This window comes from Opisthorchis viverrini (genome assembly GCF_000715545.1).
Source record: "Opisthorchis viverrini unplaced genomic scaffold opera_v5_76, whole genome shotgun sequence".
NCBI lineage: Eukaryota > Metazoa > Platyhelminthes > Trematoda > Opisthorchiida > Opisthorchiidae > Opisthorchis > Opisthorchis viverrini.
Genome location: NW_008751730.1, coordinates 291,642 through 308,173, shown reverse-complemented (window position 1 = coordinate 308,173; position 16,532 = coordinate 291,642). Strand labels below are relative to the sequence as shown.

Here is a 16,532-nt window from a genome sequence, read left to right as displayed (position 1 = left end):
AGGACAGTAATTCTATTCACTTATTGCTGGTCCAAAAATTTGGCAGAAATCAAATTCTGCTAAGAGGAATTATCCATTAGCCACACGACCGCTGTTGACTGGAAGAACTTTCTTCGCGAAGTTTTCGCCTGCAGACTGAAACAGTTGTCGGCGACCCAGGTCTACACCTCAAGGTCGATGAAAGGCCAATATCTCGTCACTGAATCTCTGTGGAACGTCTACAAAATGCAGAATAAACGCCAATGCGGCACACACCGATCTTCAGTGGACAGCTGCTTGTGTGAGTTCGTTTGAAGGCAAAGGTACCGAAAAACGGACCTTTTCATGTAAATTATTAGTGACATGTCCCAATTTCATCCTCTTCAACAAAACCTAGGAGTACAAACTTCGCATCCTCTTTTTTCTAATATTTTTAGGTGGCGGGGTTTATTGTTCCGGCGGGCCTTATCTGGAAGAGATCCTTCCTGTCTGCTATCGTCCGACCGCTTTGTCTCACCGGAGACAGATATGATTAAAAGCATGTTGAAGAACCTTTTGAGCATCGTTCACTATGCTTGACGATGAAAGCCTGTCGGCAGAGAATCTGCGGGCATAGTTCTGCCTTGTTGTGACAGGTTAGTACCTGTAAATGTTTGGAGATGGGAGCATGGAGTTTATCTACCCCAGTAACAGAACTTACCGATAATCAATTCAAATTGAATTTGTCCGAGTAGCGCTCTTGTTTTCGGGTCATAAACACTGAAAAACAAATATTGAATAGTAATACAAACATGGCCGAGCACCAGATAACAGGTTTCGTTTGAACCAACTATATACACAATCTGTTTTAGGTCTGTTGGGATTCGACAGATACACGAAACAGCGATGTAACTAACCAACTAAGTCTGGCAGTAGAAGATGGGTGATCCGAATTTGATACGGTCAGGGGAAGGAGTGCACATTTTCGATTTGATACTCAGAGTCGCTTGAATGTCTTACAGGAACACCGTTTGTAAAATAAGACGAAAGTACTGATGAATAGAATGATGCATGCGAACATAGAATTTATGGTTCAGTACAGTACAGTAAACAAGACTGTTCGATATGCCGCCCTTTCAACTAAGGCCGCGGATTATGCCATGTTCAGAATAGATGCAGCCAATCGAGATATGTCAAATCACATTAGCACGGCACTGAGTGAGTGCCTCCAGAAAATAGAAAACGCTTTCAAGAGGTCTGGTTCCATGTTTCTACTGTTGAGGGGTGCTTTTGAAGAATCAAGAATCATTCACCTGTAACACCCCGACTGCTCTGCCACCTGAAGGAAGCATGAGGACTGGGATACTGCCAGGTTACCCAAGCATAGACAGGGGATGTTGAGAGTCAGGAGTAGGGTTCGAACCACGGACCTTCCGGCCAGTAAATTCGCGCTTCAACCACTGCGCTATCTCGGCGCTTTTGCCGAACAAAATGGGGTGGAAATCACGAATTTTCGCCAGTTGGGTAGATGTTCGGCTATCTGTACAGTGGAAACGTCTTTCGTCTTATCTACTGAGGATGCACGAGGCGGGTTCCTCTCTCGTTTTATAAGTAGTAACTGGTTTTTCGGAATCGTGTCATCGAAATTTTGTGTAATCAGGGAATATTTCTAAGGTCACTTCAGCCGAATCCAAAATTTGACCTTAGCATGTGGCCTAACGACGCAGTTTTTGATCCAAAGATTAGACGAACTTTATATCTGAGACTAGGATTCAAGGATTTCCCTCAGCCCGATGGTGCTCACAAGCGTATCAACCATCTGGGCCTATCCGGAAGTCCAGAGACGTACCCATGGATTCGCAACAGTCAACTGGGTAACGACGTTCCCCTCCAGAGTAGAAACTTGGAATCAAAACAGTTGTTCGTGATTGCTTCTACACTTTAATCAATTTCGAGGATTTCTGCCACTATCGCTCACAGAGATAGCAGGAAAGGAGATAGGGATGCAGACACACACGGGCTGAAAGCAGGAAGATTAAAGGTCGAATCTCCCTCAGGACCGTTAGGCTTAAAACGCCTGCTTTGATTGCATTTGGAAAACAGACCATTCCCGTCATCCGCAGGGAACAGCTCTCATAGAAGATTAGTCTGACGTGCCTAATTTCTTATGCATCACTGGCTTCAGGTTGGCCATTAAAACTGGGTTTTTTCTGTGTAAAATTTCGCTGTTCAAAGTGGCATATTTGCTGTGATTTCCATCATGATCATCAGGATCTGATACTACTGATGAAACAGGCCAGTAGTATGTGGTTTTCTCATAAGTGCTCTTGGCGTTCATTAAAAAGTGAGATTTATTAGGGAATTTGTGGAATCGCTTTGTGGCATTTGTTTACATTTGACCGATAGTCAATGAGTATCCAGGAAAGTTCAGGAAGACTTGTTCGAGAAACAGACGGATATTCAGTTTTTATAAACAAGATGCATATGAGGGTTTCGTTTCCCTGTCCAATAGTCTGTAACTGTTCAGTTGGTAAAACCTTGAGACTTTCCCTAAACAAGATATATCGCCACTCATAGAATTCACATCAAGTGCTTATGTGTTGACTTCCCCCTCGATGGATGGCTTCTCATGAGGATGGTTCCTCTGCCCTGTGATTTATTTCTTCTTCAGCATTGCTCATCAACTGGCTAACTGTCAGACAGGAATCCACACGGATCCCGCTATGCCGCATGTCTTCAGGCTCGGCTACGGCCGATAAGCCTAGCCTGCACGAGACTCGCCAAGAATTCGAGACTCTTGCCGGTCAGGCATCAAGACGAGATCTGATTGGTCGAGAATCTGGACCCACCAACCAAGCATAACCCAGTATTGGCCAAATGCCGATTGCCAATGGCGCATTCAGAACGCGTCAGAAATTCCAGAAAGTTATAACCACCTACGCTATATATGTGCGAAGCGCTGTACAAGTGTTCCTGACTTCGTTTTGGACATTAATAGACCTTGTGCACCTTTGGTGGTTGTTTTGACGTGAAGGCTAGCTTTGGAGGCTCAGACCGAGAACTAAGCTGAGGAAAATGGAGTTACTACACTAACAGTAGGAGGCTAAGACTCTACACTTTAAAACCCTTTGGACGTATCGACTTAGGATTAGTCACAAGCAGGATTTAGTTGCAGTGTAGTAAAGCCGGTTGATGAATAGTTCACCGCTCGCACTCACCGACAACTGTATGCTCCAGAATCTTCCGACCGCCGTGGATTGACGATACTCAACAGCTGACTCATACGATTGACTCGACTGGTCAAATACTTGATCCGCCCGGCCCTATTATTGCTCTCCGCCAAATCGATAGGTTCCCCGATTTGTCTGCCACGAAACCAGAAGACAAGCATCTCTTCTTGATCACCATCCAATTGATCCGCTCGACCGATTTGCATGGAGGAGATGTTGCAATTCAAATGACCAGTCAGTCCTTCCTTGGTACGCTCCTGTATGACATCGTGTCGAGACGGAGTGGTCGGGTCTGCAACATGACCAGAGGGAAGAATTATGGAATATGACAGTATCCGTGAGATTGTTACAAGTCCCGTCAGTAAGAACAACAACAACAACAACAACAACAACAACAGCGGACAACCTCATAACCTTGTCACAGTCATACCAATAGAACGATGATGCGTACAGAACCATAAATATACGGTTAGTCTTGCGCCTCTGGATAAATTTCATCGTGATCCTTTGGAAAAAAAGTGTCAGTATCCTCACTGCAAACAGTAGTGAGGATGTAGACTGATGGAGGGGATGAGATATCGACTATTTAAGATGTCATTGCGGGGTGTTCATGAATGCCCCACATTGCAAACTTGGTCTCTGTATCAATGAAATCACTGTCACTGTTGGTCATCGTCTGATTTGGTTGGATCACAGCACGCCTGGGTGTAGTTGAGACAACAAAAGCGGTTTTTTCAGAATCTGGTAGGCTGCTGTGGCCGAGCCTGTAACCTTGAGGGAATAAGATTGGTGGATAAACTGTTGATCCCTTCAGGACACAACATGCCGTACTCTATTATATACTACTGATATATATATACTACTATACCATAGTAATACACTATAGAACTTCCCCAGAATAATTTCATGAAGTCATATCATTTAGGGTTTCCAAGAATGAACCATTCCGATTGTTTTAGATAAACTGATGCTGTGAGGGCATGGCCTCATCTGTTGGTAACTGAAGCAAGTCCACAACTTGTCTGATGTCGCTACTTGTCGAGAGTTTACTGCGAACGGCTCGTTTATGTTGGAGAATCTACACGGTTTGTGTGTGTCTTGAGACGCACTACAACCATGTCTAGCTCCAAACCAATAGTTCTTGGACTTATCTAACCATGCTCATGGTCTTCCGAAACCTCGTCAGTTATTCTTCGATTTGTGTTTGAGCACAATCCGATAACATGCGGTAACCGAAGCAGCTTGCTGATAATCCAGATGTGTCGACTTTGTATATTCCTCATCCCCTACAGAACTCAAGTATTCGAGAACTGGTCTGACGAGCATATGCACTTTGTCCCCGGATAGCATCGAAAAAGAAATCGATCGAGGATTCAGGCACGGTAAACTTTGAAGTCTGTGTTTGGTCATTGACAGTGGTTGCACCAAGCACTTTCCAAAGCTTTCCAAACATGAGAGTGGCTGCAAGTTCAACGCCTTATTGATTGTTTTGATGCATAATTTGCACGCCAACTAGGTCAATGAAGTTCGAGCCGTACGCCCTCCAACTGCCCTTCAGCTGTGAGTATAGCAGATCATCAGGTTGGTGTGCGAAAAATGGATGTTACATTCGATATAGACGTCGAAATTTCTCCCCGGAAAGTGCCAGTAAAACATGCTCACCAGCAAAAAGTAAATTTGAACCATCGTTTCAGAGGAGTTTGGTAAACAGTCGGTGGATTTATTGCTGCACTCAAAAAGTGCAATCCAACCGCGACTTTACGGGTTACCGAAAATTAACAAAGAAGGTGTCCCCATAAGACCAATAGTGGATGGCGTAGGTTGACCACCACACGAGCTGGCCAGATATCTAGCAGGTATCCTTAACCCATTTGCCGGCAAGTCACCCACACACATCCAAGATTCGTATGACTGCTAAAAAGTAGCTGGGTTTCAGATGGAGCCAGACGAACTCCTGGCTAGCTTTGACCTCAAGTCAGCGTATACCAACGCCCCTAGAGCGGACGCTGTGGAAGTAGCGAGAAGACTTTTACTGGCAGACATAACGCTGCAAGAACGAACACAACTCTCCGTAGACGAGATAGTCGAAGGCATAAAGGTATGCCTAAACCTCAGTCATTTTGTTTTTGACTCAATTATGTACTCTCAAGAACAAGGTTTTGCGATGGGATCACCAACATCCCCGGTTTTGGCCAATATGCACATAGAAGACTTCGAACAGAAAACTTTAAACGGATTCGAGTGTCCACCAAGGGTGTTCTGATGTTATGTAGATGACACCTTCGTTGTGGTAAAGCGGGAACGAATTCTTTCAACGTCTGAACACATTGGACCCTCGCATTAAGTTTAGCATGGAGCCCACATCGGATACACTAGCTTTCCTTGACTGCATGACACACTAGAGTGGTGAGAAAATAAAAACCACTGTATATCGGAAACCAACAGATTGCGGTGGGATCTTAAACTACTCCTCTGCACATCCAAAAACAGTATTTGCTAGCATAGCTGCAGCGATGGTTAGGAGAGTGAGAGCACTGTGTACATAGGAGGTCGACCGAAGAGCAGCACAACTTGAGGTAAAAAAGCGACTTCAAGATAGCGGATATTCAGTGGGTTTAAATAAGTGGCAACTAAGACGGGTATTGGTACCAGCATCAAAGCCCAACAAGGAGAGGATCGGAACAGCGGTCATTCCATACAAAACAGGGACATCTGAGGTCAGTAGAAGGGTACTGAATACGGCTAACATTAGAGTAGCTTTCCAGAAGGGGAAAACTTTACGCTCGATGTTGGTGCATTTGAAGGATCGCCTTTCGGTCGATAGGACTAGGAACTGTGTATACAAAATAAAATGTAACGACTGTACGGAGGTCTATATAGGTCAGACAGCCAGGGAAGTGCACACCAGAATCGGTGAGCATACGCGTTCCATCAACAGACCACTGAGAAACGCAGACGTCTGAAACCGTTTGAATTGACTGAGTGTCTGTCCAGACACAGACACCTATCTGAACTTCCAAAGGCTTCCGTCTGGATATCGCCGCCATAAGGCAACCCAGTTTTACTACCCTGTCATCGCTGAGACCCGCGAAAGCAGTTAAACAAGCTCCAACTTTCTGCTTTTTCCCAGATCGAAGAATTCTACTCTGACAACCCATCTTCTGAAGAGGGGTCCCCATTTAGCAGACCTACGACGGTGAACAATTGATCTCATAGTTCACGAAGAATTCCGCTTGTTGAAGCACACTGTGCCTCCATATCTCGGTAAATAGATCAAACACGGTCATTTTCAACGAAGGCTTTTCGTTTCTTACGATGAGCGGCTTTTAGTACACAGAATAAAAACCCAGGACACAACGTTCTGGTCCTTGGGTTGTTCGCCAAGCTGGGCAATTTGATTGCAAACATCTCATCACCAATCGAGGTGACATCATCAGGGCGTTGTTAGGGAGCGTAGCGATGGGTCCAGCCCAGCTCAGCGAACCAACCAGGATCAACCGCTGCGTTTAGACTAGTCCCTCCGGCAGAAAACCGACAATTTGCTTCTGTGGTTTGGAGTATGTCAGTAGCTTTGATTTTCCCGCCAGATATACTAGTTATAATAAATACAATGATATGAATGCTTGGCAACCGTTCGGCTATATTTTCTCCGGGTTGGGATACTTTCAGGTTGCTTAAGCCTAGACAGGAGCACTCGAGAAGGTGAGGTTGGGTACGAACCAGGGACCTTCCAGTCAATAAGTTTGCGCCTTAACCACTGGACTGTCTCAAGCTTGATATAAATGCCTATAAAGCAGATATTGTCCACTAGACCGGAAGTACGATCGTTCAACCTACCGACGCACGCGTCAGTCCAATCGACTTCACTGTACCAAACACTGCTCTCCACGTATTTTTGTCACCCTCAATCCGAAGTTGTTCCATCTGGGGTGTCAGCGGGAAATGTGGCGTCTTCCTTCGTAATTCAACTCAAACGAACTTCGAACTACGTCCAGTAGTTGTTTTGATGAGGTAAAGTTGTTATAAACTATTTTGTCCGCTCGACATACTATGTGATTTTGTGCTCTTCATGCGGCCATTTCATTGCGCATCGATTCATTTTCAAAACAGACTCTTGGAAAAACGAATATCACTAAACTTAGAAGTTGGTTGAGACAACAGATCGAGTATCCTGCTAGCAGCCAACTGCTTGTGAGGCTACACCAGATGGGGGAGTTTAGAACAGCAAAAACTACAATTTTCCAAGGTCACACGATTGCAGTTGCCTCATGTCAGTTCCACATGTCATTGACAACCAATCCAGGGATCCGCTATCGTGGCCTATTTATTATGGATGCTAGTGAACTTGCGTGGCCCTTGACTCCATGAAATTCTCCCGACACGTAGAATACGAACTTTTTGAAGGACCAACTTCATCATTGTCAGCTGTAAGAACCGCGTACTCGTCGTACAGTGGTTGTAGCTGCCGCAGTTTCGTTCACCGATGATTCGGGCAGGTGGGGTAGACAGCTGCGCATTGGAGGCGGGAGCTAATAAATTGGTGCATAAATTCAGCACTGTTAGTGGGCTGTCAAGTGGGGGGCGGTTGGAAAAAGAGCCATGCATTGAAGGCAATAGCTTGGATGCACGAGCGCCATTGAGGGCGCGACTGAGTCATGTTTGACAATGTCTCCAGCCATTGATGTGGCCCGTCTCGGGGTCCCCATCCAGGAAGACGGCAGTGACCAGCGCAGCTGAGTTTGCTGGTAATGGCTTTCATACTTCGCTGCCAAGTCATTGTTTGACCGCCTCTGGCTCTCTTCCANTGGTTGTTCGAAAAGAGCCCTTCGAGGAAGTCGGTCGACTGACATACGCAGCACGTGGCCAAGCCCAGAACCAACTTGCCATGAATTAGCCATCTGAATGTTGAACCGCTTGTGAAGCACCGGTGAGTCCTCTTTACAAGACACATAGAGACACAAGCCGGGCTCATAACAAAACCACACACGAGTCACCCTGTACTTACATACTTTTAGTTTGCAATCAACCTAACATCCTGTTCCCATCGATCCCACATCCTCTTGCCGAAATTGCTCGATTTTCAGGGTACCCAAGAATGCCTTTTTGAGAAGCAGCCGGATCATTATAACGAATTTAGGTGGACTAGATTTTAGTGACTACAGAAGAGGAGAACTGGTGTCCTGACGGATAAACAAAAATTTAGAAAAAAAGGGAGACAAATTTATCCACCATGTCGGAAGAGATGCATTGTGGTTTTGACATTTTCTAGAGGAATAAACGTTTTACCGAAGCGGTGGGAAGCACACGCCGCCGATAAGAGCAGTGCAAAGCAAGCAATGCTTCCCGGAGTTTAGTAGTGAAAAGGAGATGTCATCAGACACCTACTGTTTACAGTCACCAAGGGAACTGAGAAGTGTAGTTGTACAAGCCAGAAACTGGATAGCAGATGAACGATGTTTCCTAAATAATTAATTGCGCAGTAGCGTGGAAGCAAAGAGTTTGCATTCATTGTCCAAGCTTTATTTAGATTATTGATCTACTTTTGTTCCCCCACTCAAAGAACTAGGAGTTTGGCGTTCGTAGCCCTCAAGCTGCTAGCTGCTCTGACATGAGCGACATTCAGGATGTCAGTAGTGTACCCGTTGAAATTGTACACTGGATGACTGAGCTATGTGTTCGCAGCCCGACGAAACCGACATCATCGATGGCATGTCAGCCTTCATAGTTGATACACCGCTGACATTCATCATGTTCCAGAAAAATGTCCCAAAGGAGGGATTCAACTGCTGTTGGCTGCAGCAGCTAAGAATAGCTCACCCGCCAAGACTAGCATCATCATCGTCACTCTCATCCTCTCTATCTACGGCATCAAAGCATCGGTGTTCAATACTGACGTCATGCTCTCGGGACAGAGCATAACCGACAATGAAACCAACTAAGCCGGTCTTCATAGGGGACAAAGGAAAACGGTTTACTCACTCCAACCTTCTTGTTCATCGTCTTCCAAGCGAGCTGAAATCGAAGCGGTCAACCACGTACCCATATTATCCAGGCTCCAGCATTGATAGACACCTTGGTCGTGTTCACTGAAGTTTTGCACTCGAAAAATGGTTGCTGTGTAAAGAACGCATTGGAGTAAACTAGACTGAGTGTAATACATTATGTTAAGTCAGACTTTTTGCACGTTGCTCATAGCACCGAAGCTTTATCAAATGACCAAGGTCAAAATCCCGTGGAGTGCAGCTGAGAGACACAAGATCCCTCAGGAAGAGTAAATAAACTGCACAGTGGATGCATTCTACCAAAACCTCCCCACAGTATCAAACTATTGTTTGATTAGTGAGGCAAAAAACAATTTGCACTTGTGAAATGTACTCACGTGCAAAAGATGGTTTTGCGAGAGAACCACCTAGAACCCAGCTGAATATCTCGCTTATCAGCAACCTTATGAGTAGTGTATTACATCTGTGCATGTATCGCGATATCTTGAATGTTGTACCAGCTGAAAAATGAGGCTGCCCGGTGCAGCACATTCAGCTGCTTAGAAGCATTATAAACGAGAAATTCATCTGAGCTCAAAGTGAGTCACTCGCAAAACCGAAATCGTTTGCTAATTTCGTGCAGTTTGGTCTCAGATAGAACATAAGGTTGACGAAAACACAGGGACTGAGCCCCTGAAGAGCAAAACCGGCCGTGGGCTGTCGAAGAATTTTCAGCAACCTTATGAGTGGCGTGTATCTGTGTTCAAGTATATGAAAACGAATGTACTTATAGAGTATTCTGGCGGAAGAGTGAGCTTCCTGGACAACAGCCAAGATGAGATGCTCGCGCATGGACGGGCCCATTGTGGTACAATTCTGTATAACCAGGATAGATGTCAACTGATTTGGAAGTGAACATATATACATAAATTTTGAAGTAAAAATGAAACAAAAGCGCCAGAAATAAACGTGGATATTTGCACCATGCAGCGTCAGTCGATTCGACTAGTCGAGTTGACGGTATTTGAGCACAGCCCTCGTTAAGTAAAACGAAACATTCAGGCAACAAACAAGTAGAAGAGACACAAAACGTGTAGAGCTTGTGTGCATGCTTCGTTGATTGTAATTTTGTTAACGAAACAGAGCTTTTCATTCCGGAAGAAAGGTTAACTTTCTTGCTGAAGTCTCACAGCTTGCTATTTAGTTGAGCGCAGGCTCCAGACTCCCAGATGTACTGGCATTTCAACACTGCCTTCTTTCGTTAGGAGTTGTGACCATACTTCGTCGTTGGCTGGAAGGCAGCCTTAATTTTCACAGCCATCTCCTGTCTTACTAACTCGAGCACTTTCAAAGGTAAATCGCGAAAAATGTAGTTCCACCATGTCTCATGTCGTTTTTGTTTACAAAACAAGTACATGAAGTGTGGCATTTCGCAATATTTTGATGCATATTTTCGGACTGCTTGTTGCTCAGATAGCTGTGGGCCTGTTCGATCAGCTTGGCAGATGGCTTTCAAAGGTTTTGTCGAGGATCGAAGACAAAACTTTAGCGAATGAACTGATGAGCACAACCGACTAACGCATCATCATCATCATCATCATCATCATCATCATCATCATCATCATCATCATCATCATCATCATCATCATCATCATCATCATCATCATTTTCATCGTCATCGACAGCGTGACATCCGTGTTCAACATCGATGCTTTACTGCCGTACAAACATGATTTTTTTGAAAGCCTTATTGTAAGAAAGGAGAGTAAAGATGGACGGGGAGGGACTTAGTGCTAGCTTACCACAATCATTCCGAGGTGCCTATACCTCCAGACACTCATTCAGGTAATCTGGATAGAAACTAACGATAAGAACGCCACTGCCATCGGTTGGCAGTCATATCTTGTAGTGTCTCCAACCAGTCACAGTGAGGAGCACGCGGTCCCCCATGTATTCACGCACCTTAGAAAATATATGTGTGGACATGTCCAGTTTAGTGGCATGGAGAAATCTTTTCAAAGATTCAGGTAGATTAGAAAAGCAAAAGATTCTTTCGAAAGTGTAAACTGTACGCGAAAGTATAGCGAATACATTCAGGTCCTGCGGGTACTCAGTGACCCTCTTTCATGCGCTCATAATCAAATTGAATGCCTGCTTTCCTCCGGTATCAGTGATCCTTTATCTTGCAGCCCCGACGGGTTTCCTCATGACCCCCGTAAAATTACATTCCAGCATTTCTTTCCGCCTATTGTTAACGAGGAGTTTAAATCGATATTTCATTCTGCAGGTGACTTCACCGTAGACTCAAGCGCTAAGAAGCAGTGCGTACCGCAAAATTTACAAGTCTCTAAGACGATTGGGTTGGCAATTGAAGACCCATGCTTTCGGGTAGGAGTGGCTAATCAGCGGTGCGATTATCACGCACCCAAATATGACAAAGCACAGCTTCTCCTTCGTTCAATTAATCCCCATTACCTGGTCACTTTTTGACTGGTTCCTCAAGTGACGACATTGCTGATGGAAGGCTACATATGCTGCAATGTTTTTCCACTCGGCAAAGCACTGTTGTGATTCGATGTTCCGGAATTTATTTGCGACAAATCTACTTGTCGGAACTCCTGAGAACTCACATCAACTGAAAATTTATTTCACCTACTAGCTATCCACCGTGAAACTTGTTAGCCATACACCACATTGTTGGCATAAAACACTGCCTTTTGCATCATATCAAGTGTCCATTTTTATCAGCACTAGAGTTTTAGACGATTCTGTTTAAGCATAGCAGGAGCGGTCACCATCCGTCTTTATGACTCAGCTGCATGCAGGCAAACAGTTTGACCGCGTACTTCGTAGTCCATTTATTGGCTACTGGTCACGTGGTATTCGCCAACCAATCGCTTCCTGTGATTGGTTGGCGTCGCTGAACCAACGTCAGCACCTTGCCTGGCCACAGTTCAATGGGTGAGGCTGGATTCTCTTGCCTCAGGAGTGCTTCACAGATAGTGTCATCGCTCAGTTCTCTTGGAAAATTCGCCCGTATTACCATTTTTAGGATGTGGTGTAACACATGAGATGTAATGCGAGAATATTTGTGAGCTAAGTTTAAATGTCACAATGTGTTTGACCACCTATTATCATGAGGTAGTAGACGTATTGCTAAATATATAAGGATTTGCTTTGTGCTGATAGCGGAATCCACATGCAAAAGTGTTCTATCGATTCATCCAATAAAACATATGAAACATAAGAAATAAATCATAAGAAATGCAAATGTCAAGAGACTTACCATCCTCGGTAGCTGGAGTGAAGGAAAAGAATTGAAGCTAAGAATCAGACTTAGGGCTCCATATAAAGGAACAACTTCGGAGGGTTTCATTATGGTAGTCGTATCGGTATCACTACTAAAAGGAAATGACCAGTGTGTGGTCGTTGAACGTTCTCACTCTCCGGTTCTACCAAAACCAGCTCGAAGTGCGTCACTCTTGGTCGTAGTGTTGTTGAGTTTGTGGAAAGAATTCAATCGAGGGCTCATTCTGAAGGTCAGGACAGTCTGTGCCGAAATGCTGAGAAGCATACTATCAGAGTTGCATCCTTATTTGGGAACATACGACCATGAATTTCACACATACAGATAAACTCTATGGGGACCGCGGGATCCCCACTGCGCCTGGTTGTAGACGCTGAAAGATATAGCTGCTAATCGATGTCGACAACGCTTTTGTTGTCAGGTTATATCCGGACTGCCTGAATAAGTGTCTGGTACCTTGGAATGATTGCAGTAAGCTAGCACCAAGTCCCCTCCCCATCCAACTTTATTCTTCTCTTCAAAGTTTCAGCCCTTCAAGTAAACGATGTTTGTACGGCTGCGAAGCATCAGTGCTGAAGACTGATGTTGTGCTATCGATGATGATGATGATGATGATATTGAATGAACAGTACTCGAACTGATAAAAATAAATAACATTATTCATAGACGAATAAATGTTATCCCGCGACCAGTAGGGAGCAATATTTGTTATTTTAAATTGTCCCTGATCGCGCACGGGGTATTTAGGACATTTAGAACCGTGATTTTTTTCACAAAAAGCCACGTCTCCTCATATGTGCTCCCGGGGGAACTGGCCATCTGCCCACTTCACTCACTCGTGTACGCACAACGCCTTCTGGTACAAAACTTCTGATATTCTGTTCTATTCTCACTGAAAGACAGACCAAGTAGTTTTAACCGTCATCTAGAATCTACAGGGAGATTGACAGAGTTGTCGGAATTCGACGTGCTTGTTATCTGATTTGATATATTCTTCGATGCATATTCGGGCAAAAACCAAACAGCTAGGCAAGAAAACAAAAGACTTCTGTGTTCCATTCCGCCCATCTCGATTAAAAATTTGCGTGCTGCACATCCTCATAGGTTTGGGTTCAGTCATTCCATTCAAGGACCTCAGAGCACGCAGGATAGCTTTGCACCAAAAAAAAACATTTACAATGAGGCTCTCAAGAGTGACTGAGCTCTAGATAGCCTACGGACCGTAAGGTCCTCAACATCTCGACTGCTCCTGTCAGGACTTGGGCACCTTGGCTTTCGTACTTCATTTTATTGGAATGGCAGCTAAGAATCGAAAGGATTCTACAACCGAACGATTTGACTTTCATGCCTACAGTAAGTATGCCTCCTTTTGGAGCAACAACCAGAATGAATACTGTTAGTAGTAGGTTAGATTTGGGTTTGTAAAAGAACGTATTTTTGGAGCTGTTAGTAGACACTGTAGGTCGTAACAGCATGCTTGTGGAAACTCTGATCAATAGTAACCTGCTTCACGAAGGTTAGATTTGGGTTTGTAAAAGAACGTAAAAATCGTCCTGAGACGATTCATTCCAATTAAGCTGGAGGATATTTCCAGCCCAATTAAGTGGATCAGCCTTCGGTTTGGAGTAAAACATCCGTACTGTGAGAAACCATAAGAAACTCCGTATATGTTTAATCGGAAATTTTTTCGGTAGATTCGGAGTTTGGACGAACAACACATCATGGATTTTGCACAATCATAACCCGAGGCTAGCAGTAGACACTCCTCTAATCCAATTGTCTAGAACAAACTCGGACGCCTCAAGTTAGCGAGGAACAGATTAAGCCGGATGTGTAAGAAACAAATGTTCACCATCTTTTGGCTTTGTCAACAATCTTTGGGGTCTGGTAGTAAACTGGTAATCGAATTAGTCTAAGAAAAAATACTATTTTGGTTGGTCCGCGCAGAAAGAACCGAATGGGGATTGGGGCGAAAAAATATTCAAGACGCGGCGGCCAAGGTGATAGACAAGCGGGCGGAGATCATCAACCAGACTGAAGATGTCACTGTTTTGTTGAGGTTGGAATTTCATACATGAAAACCTGACTAAGACCACATATCTCTGCAAATGGGTGTGGGGACGGAGATGGGGAATTTATGTGACTTCGGTACGAATAAGCGTAATAATCGTGGTAGTGCGGAAGGTAAACTATTCAAATGGGAGCGATGCACACACAAATAGCCCAATTTGAGGAAAGCATGGGTTTTCGAACGCCGTAGAGCCATATTGTTCAGCTCTTAAGTGTAGTTTTCTGCAATCTCAAGTGACCTTCAAAGAGTTTGACTGCAGTGGGCTGGTTGTAACATACCTTTGGTGATCTACCACGTGAGTCCTGTTAGGAAACTATCGGGATGAGCTCCTCACGAATGTACTATTATCGATTCGAAAAATGTCTCTAAAATCATGTTACCAAATGAGAGGAAGAAGACCTTCGCTGCGGAGTCATTTATCAGAAAATGCCAACTGACCGGTCACAGACCATTGGACAGGGATGCAAAACTCTCATTTGCATCTTATTTACAAAAACTGAACATCCATCTTCTCCTGAACGCGTCTCCTTGAACCTTCCTGGATATTCATTGACTCCAATAATTTTTCGCTCAAATCCAAGCAGTTGTTACAAAGCGACTCCGCAAATTCCGCGAGAGATCTCCCCTTTTCAAGAGGCGCAGACCTTGTTGAGAGCGGCTCCAAATTCGAATGAGTAAGACCAAGGAATAAAATGAAACTGCTCAGAATGAAAACAGCGGCCCAACTGAGTCCAACAGGTCAACATTGCGTCACCGCATAACACTCTTGAGCAATTCTTCCTGAAGTGACACTCAGGTTCAGGTCCGTCCAACCAAGAAATCATCAGTCGGGGCTCATCGTAATCACAATGAATAGGACTGAGTGACTATCTAGAAGGGATCTGCGCTGTGAGTTAGAGAGTAATCCAGGGCAGGCTTCAAAGCAAGAGCTTTTAGAGTGGCACAAAGAGAACGGGCAGCCCGTGTGTAGTTGTCCTTTTGATACTCAAACTGGCCGTCAAAGTTACAGTCTGTTTCTACCTGCGTGACCAACTACATCGAGCTTAATTCGTCTCCGAATGTCAGTTTAACCAGCATACTTGGGTGAACAGATTAGAGGGTTTCCGTGGAATACACTCATTTGCAAATCAATTTCTCCGAATGTTAAGCAGCATACTTGGGTGAACAGATTAGAGGGTTTTCGTGGAATACACTCATTTGCAAATCAATTTGGTTTTCACCGATCCGATCGCGTCCCAAATCGTACGGTTTCGGTAGTCTATCGATCCTTGTTGACAAACTACCACCGCATACAACATGAAATATATAGGATCAACGACTAACCATAAAGGTTGGAGGAACGCCCAGATGTATACAATATGAAAGAAGAGAAATTGGCAAGGAATCGAACCCACTGTCGTAACGTGGATTCCGTACCACACCAGGGGTTCACACGTTGTTCCCTGTGTATTTACCTAAAAGACTAAAATCTGGGGACTGTCTTGTTCACTCATGAAATAGTTGAGCATATGTGCCAAGAGGAAAGAGTCTTTATTGAAGAAATACGAAGAAAATACAACGCACGAGGGAAAATAAGTTTGTGAATCTGAAATCAGAAGTTCAATCATAGATAATGAAGATTAAAAGATAAACACCGCGGCTAGAGAGCAACGCCTTAACTTTCTGCTCATTGGAAAGGTGCAATCATCTTTTACTGTGTTTTCCGTTCACACTCTGTATTAATTCAAATTCTGGTAAAACCCACTCTAGTTTTCACCAACTAAAACACAACTTTGACATTTGACAATTCTAGTTTTCACGAGGTGTGTTGGCGCTTGCCATGTGAATGAAACGCATACATACATACATACATACATCACTAATATACTTAGGGCGTAACCAAACCACTGTGACGTCAACTTTGTGATATCAGCAGGTCTACGTCATGTTGAAACATGCGCGCATAAGCATGTCATGAAGCACAAGTTGTGATCTGGGTACGCCAT

The 16,532-nt window shown here is 44.2% G+C and overlaps 1 protein-coding gene across 1 annotated transcript in view; it reads right to left on the bottom strand.

Annotated features, from left to right (window-relative positions):
* Positions 1-9,333, bottom strand: part of T265_13514 (hypothetical protein) — a gene marked incomplete at both ends in the record, with an annotated part of 28,879 nt that extends 19,546 nt beyond the window's left edge. Inside the window, 2 exons of the mRNA XM_009169239.1 lie at positions 3,177-3,480; positions 9,168-9,333. Of these exons, the coding sequence (XP_009167503.1) occupies positions 3,177-3,480; positions 9,168-9,333 (470 nt within the window). The remainder of the gene's footprint in view (positions 1-3,176; positions 3,481-9,167) is intronic.
* Between the last annotated feature and the right edge of the window lie 7,199 nt (positions 9,334-16,532).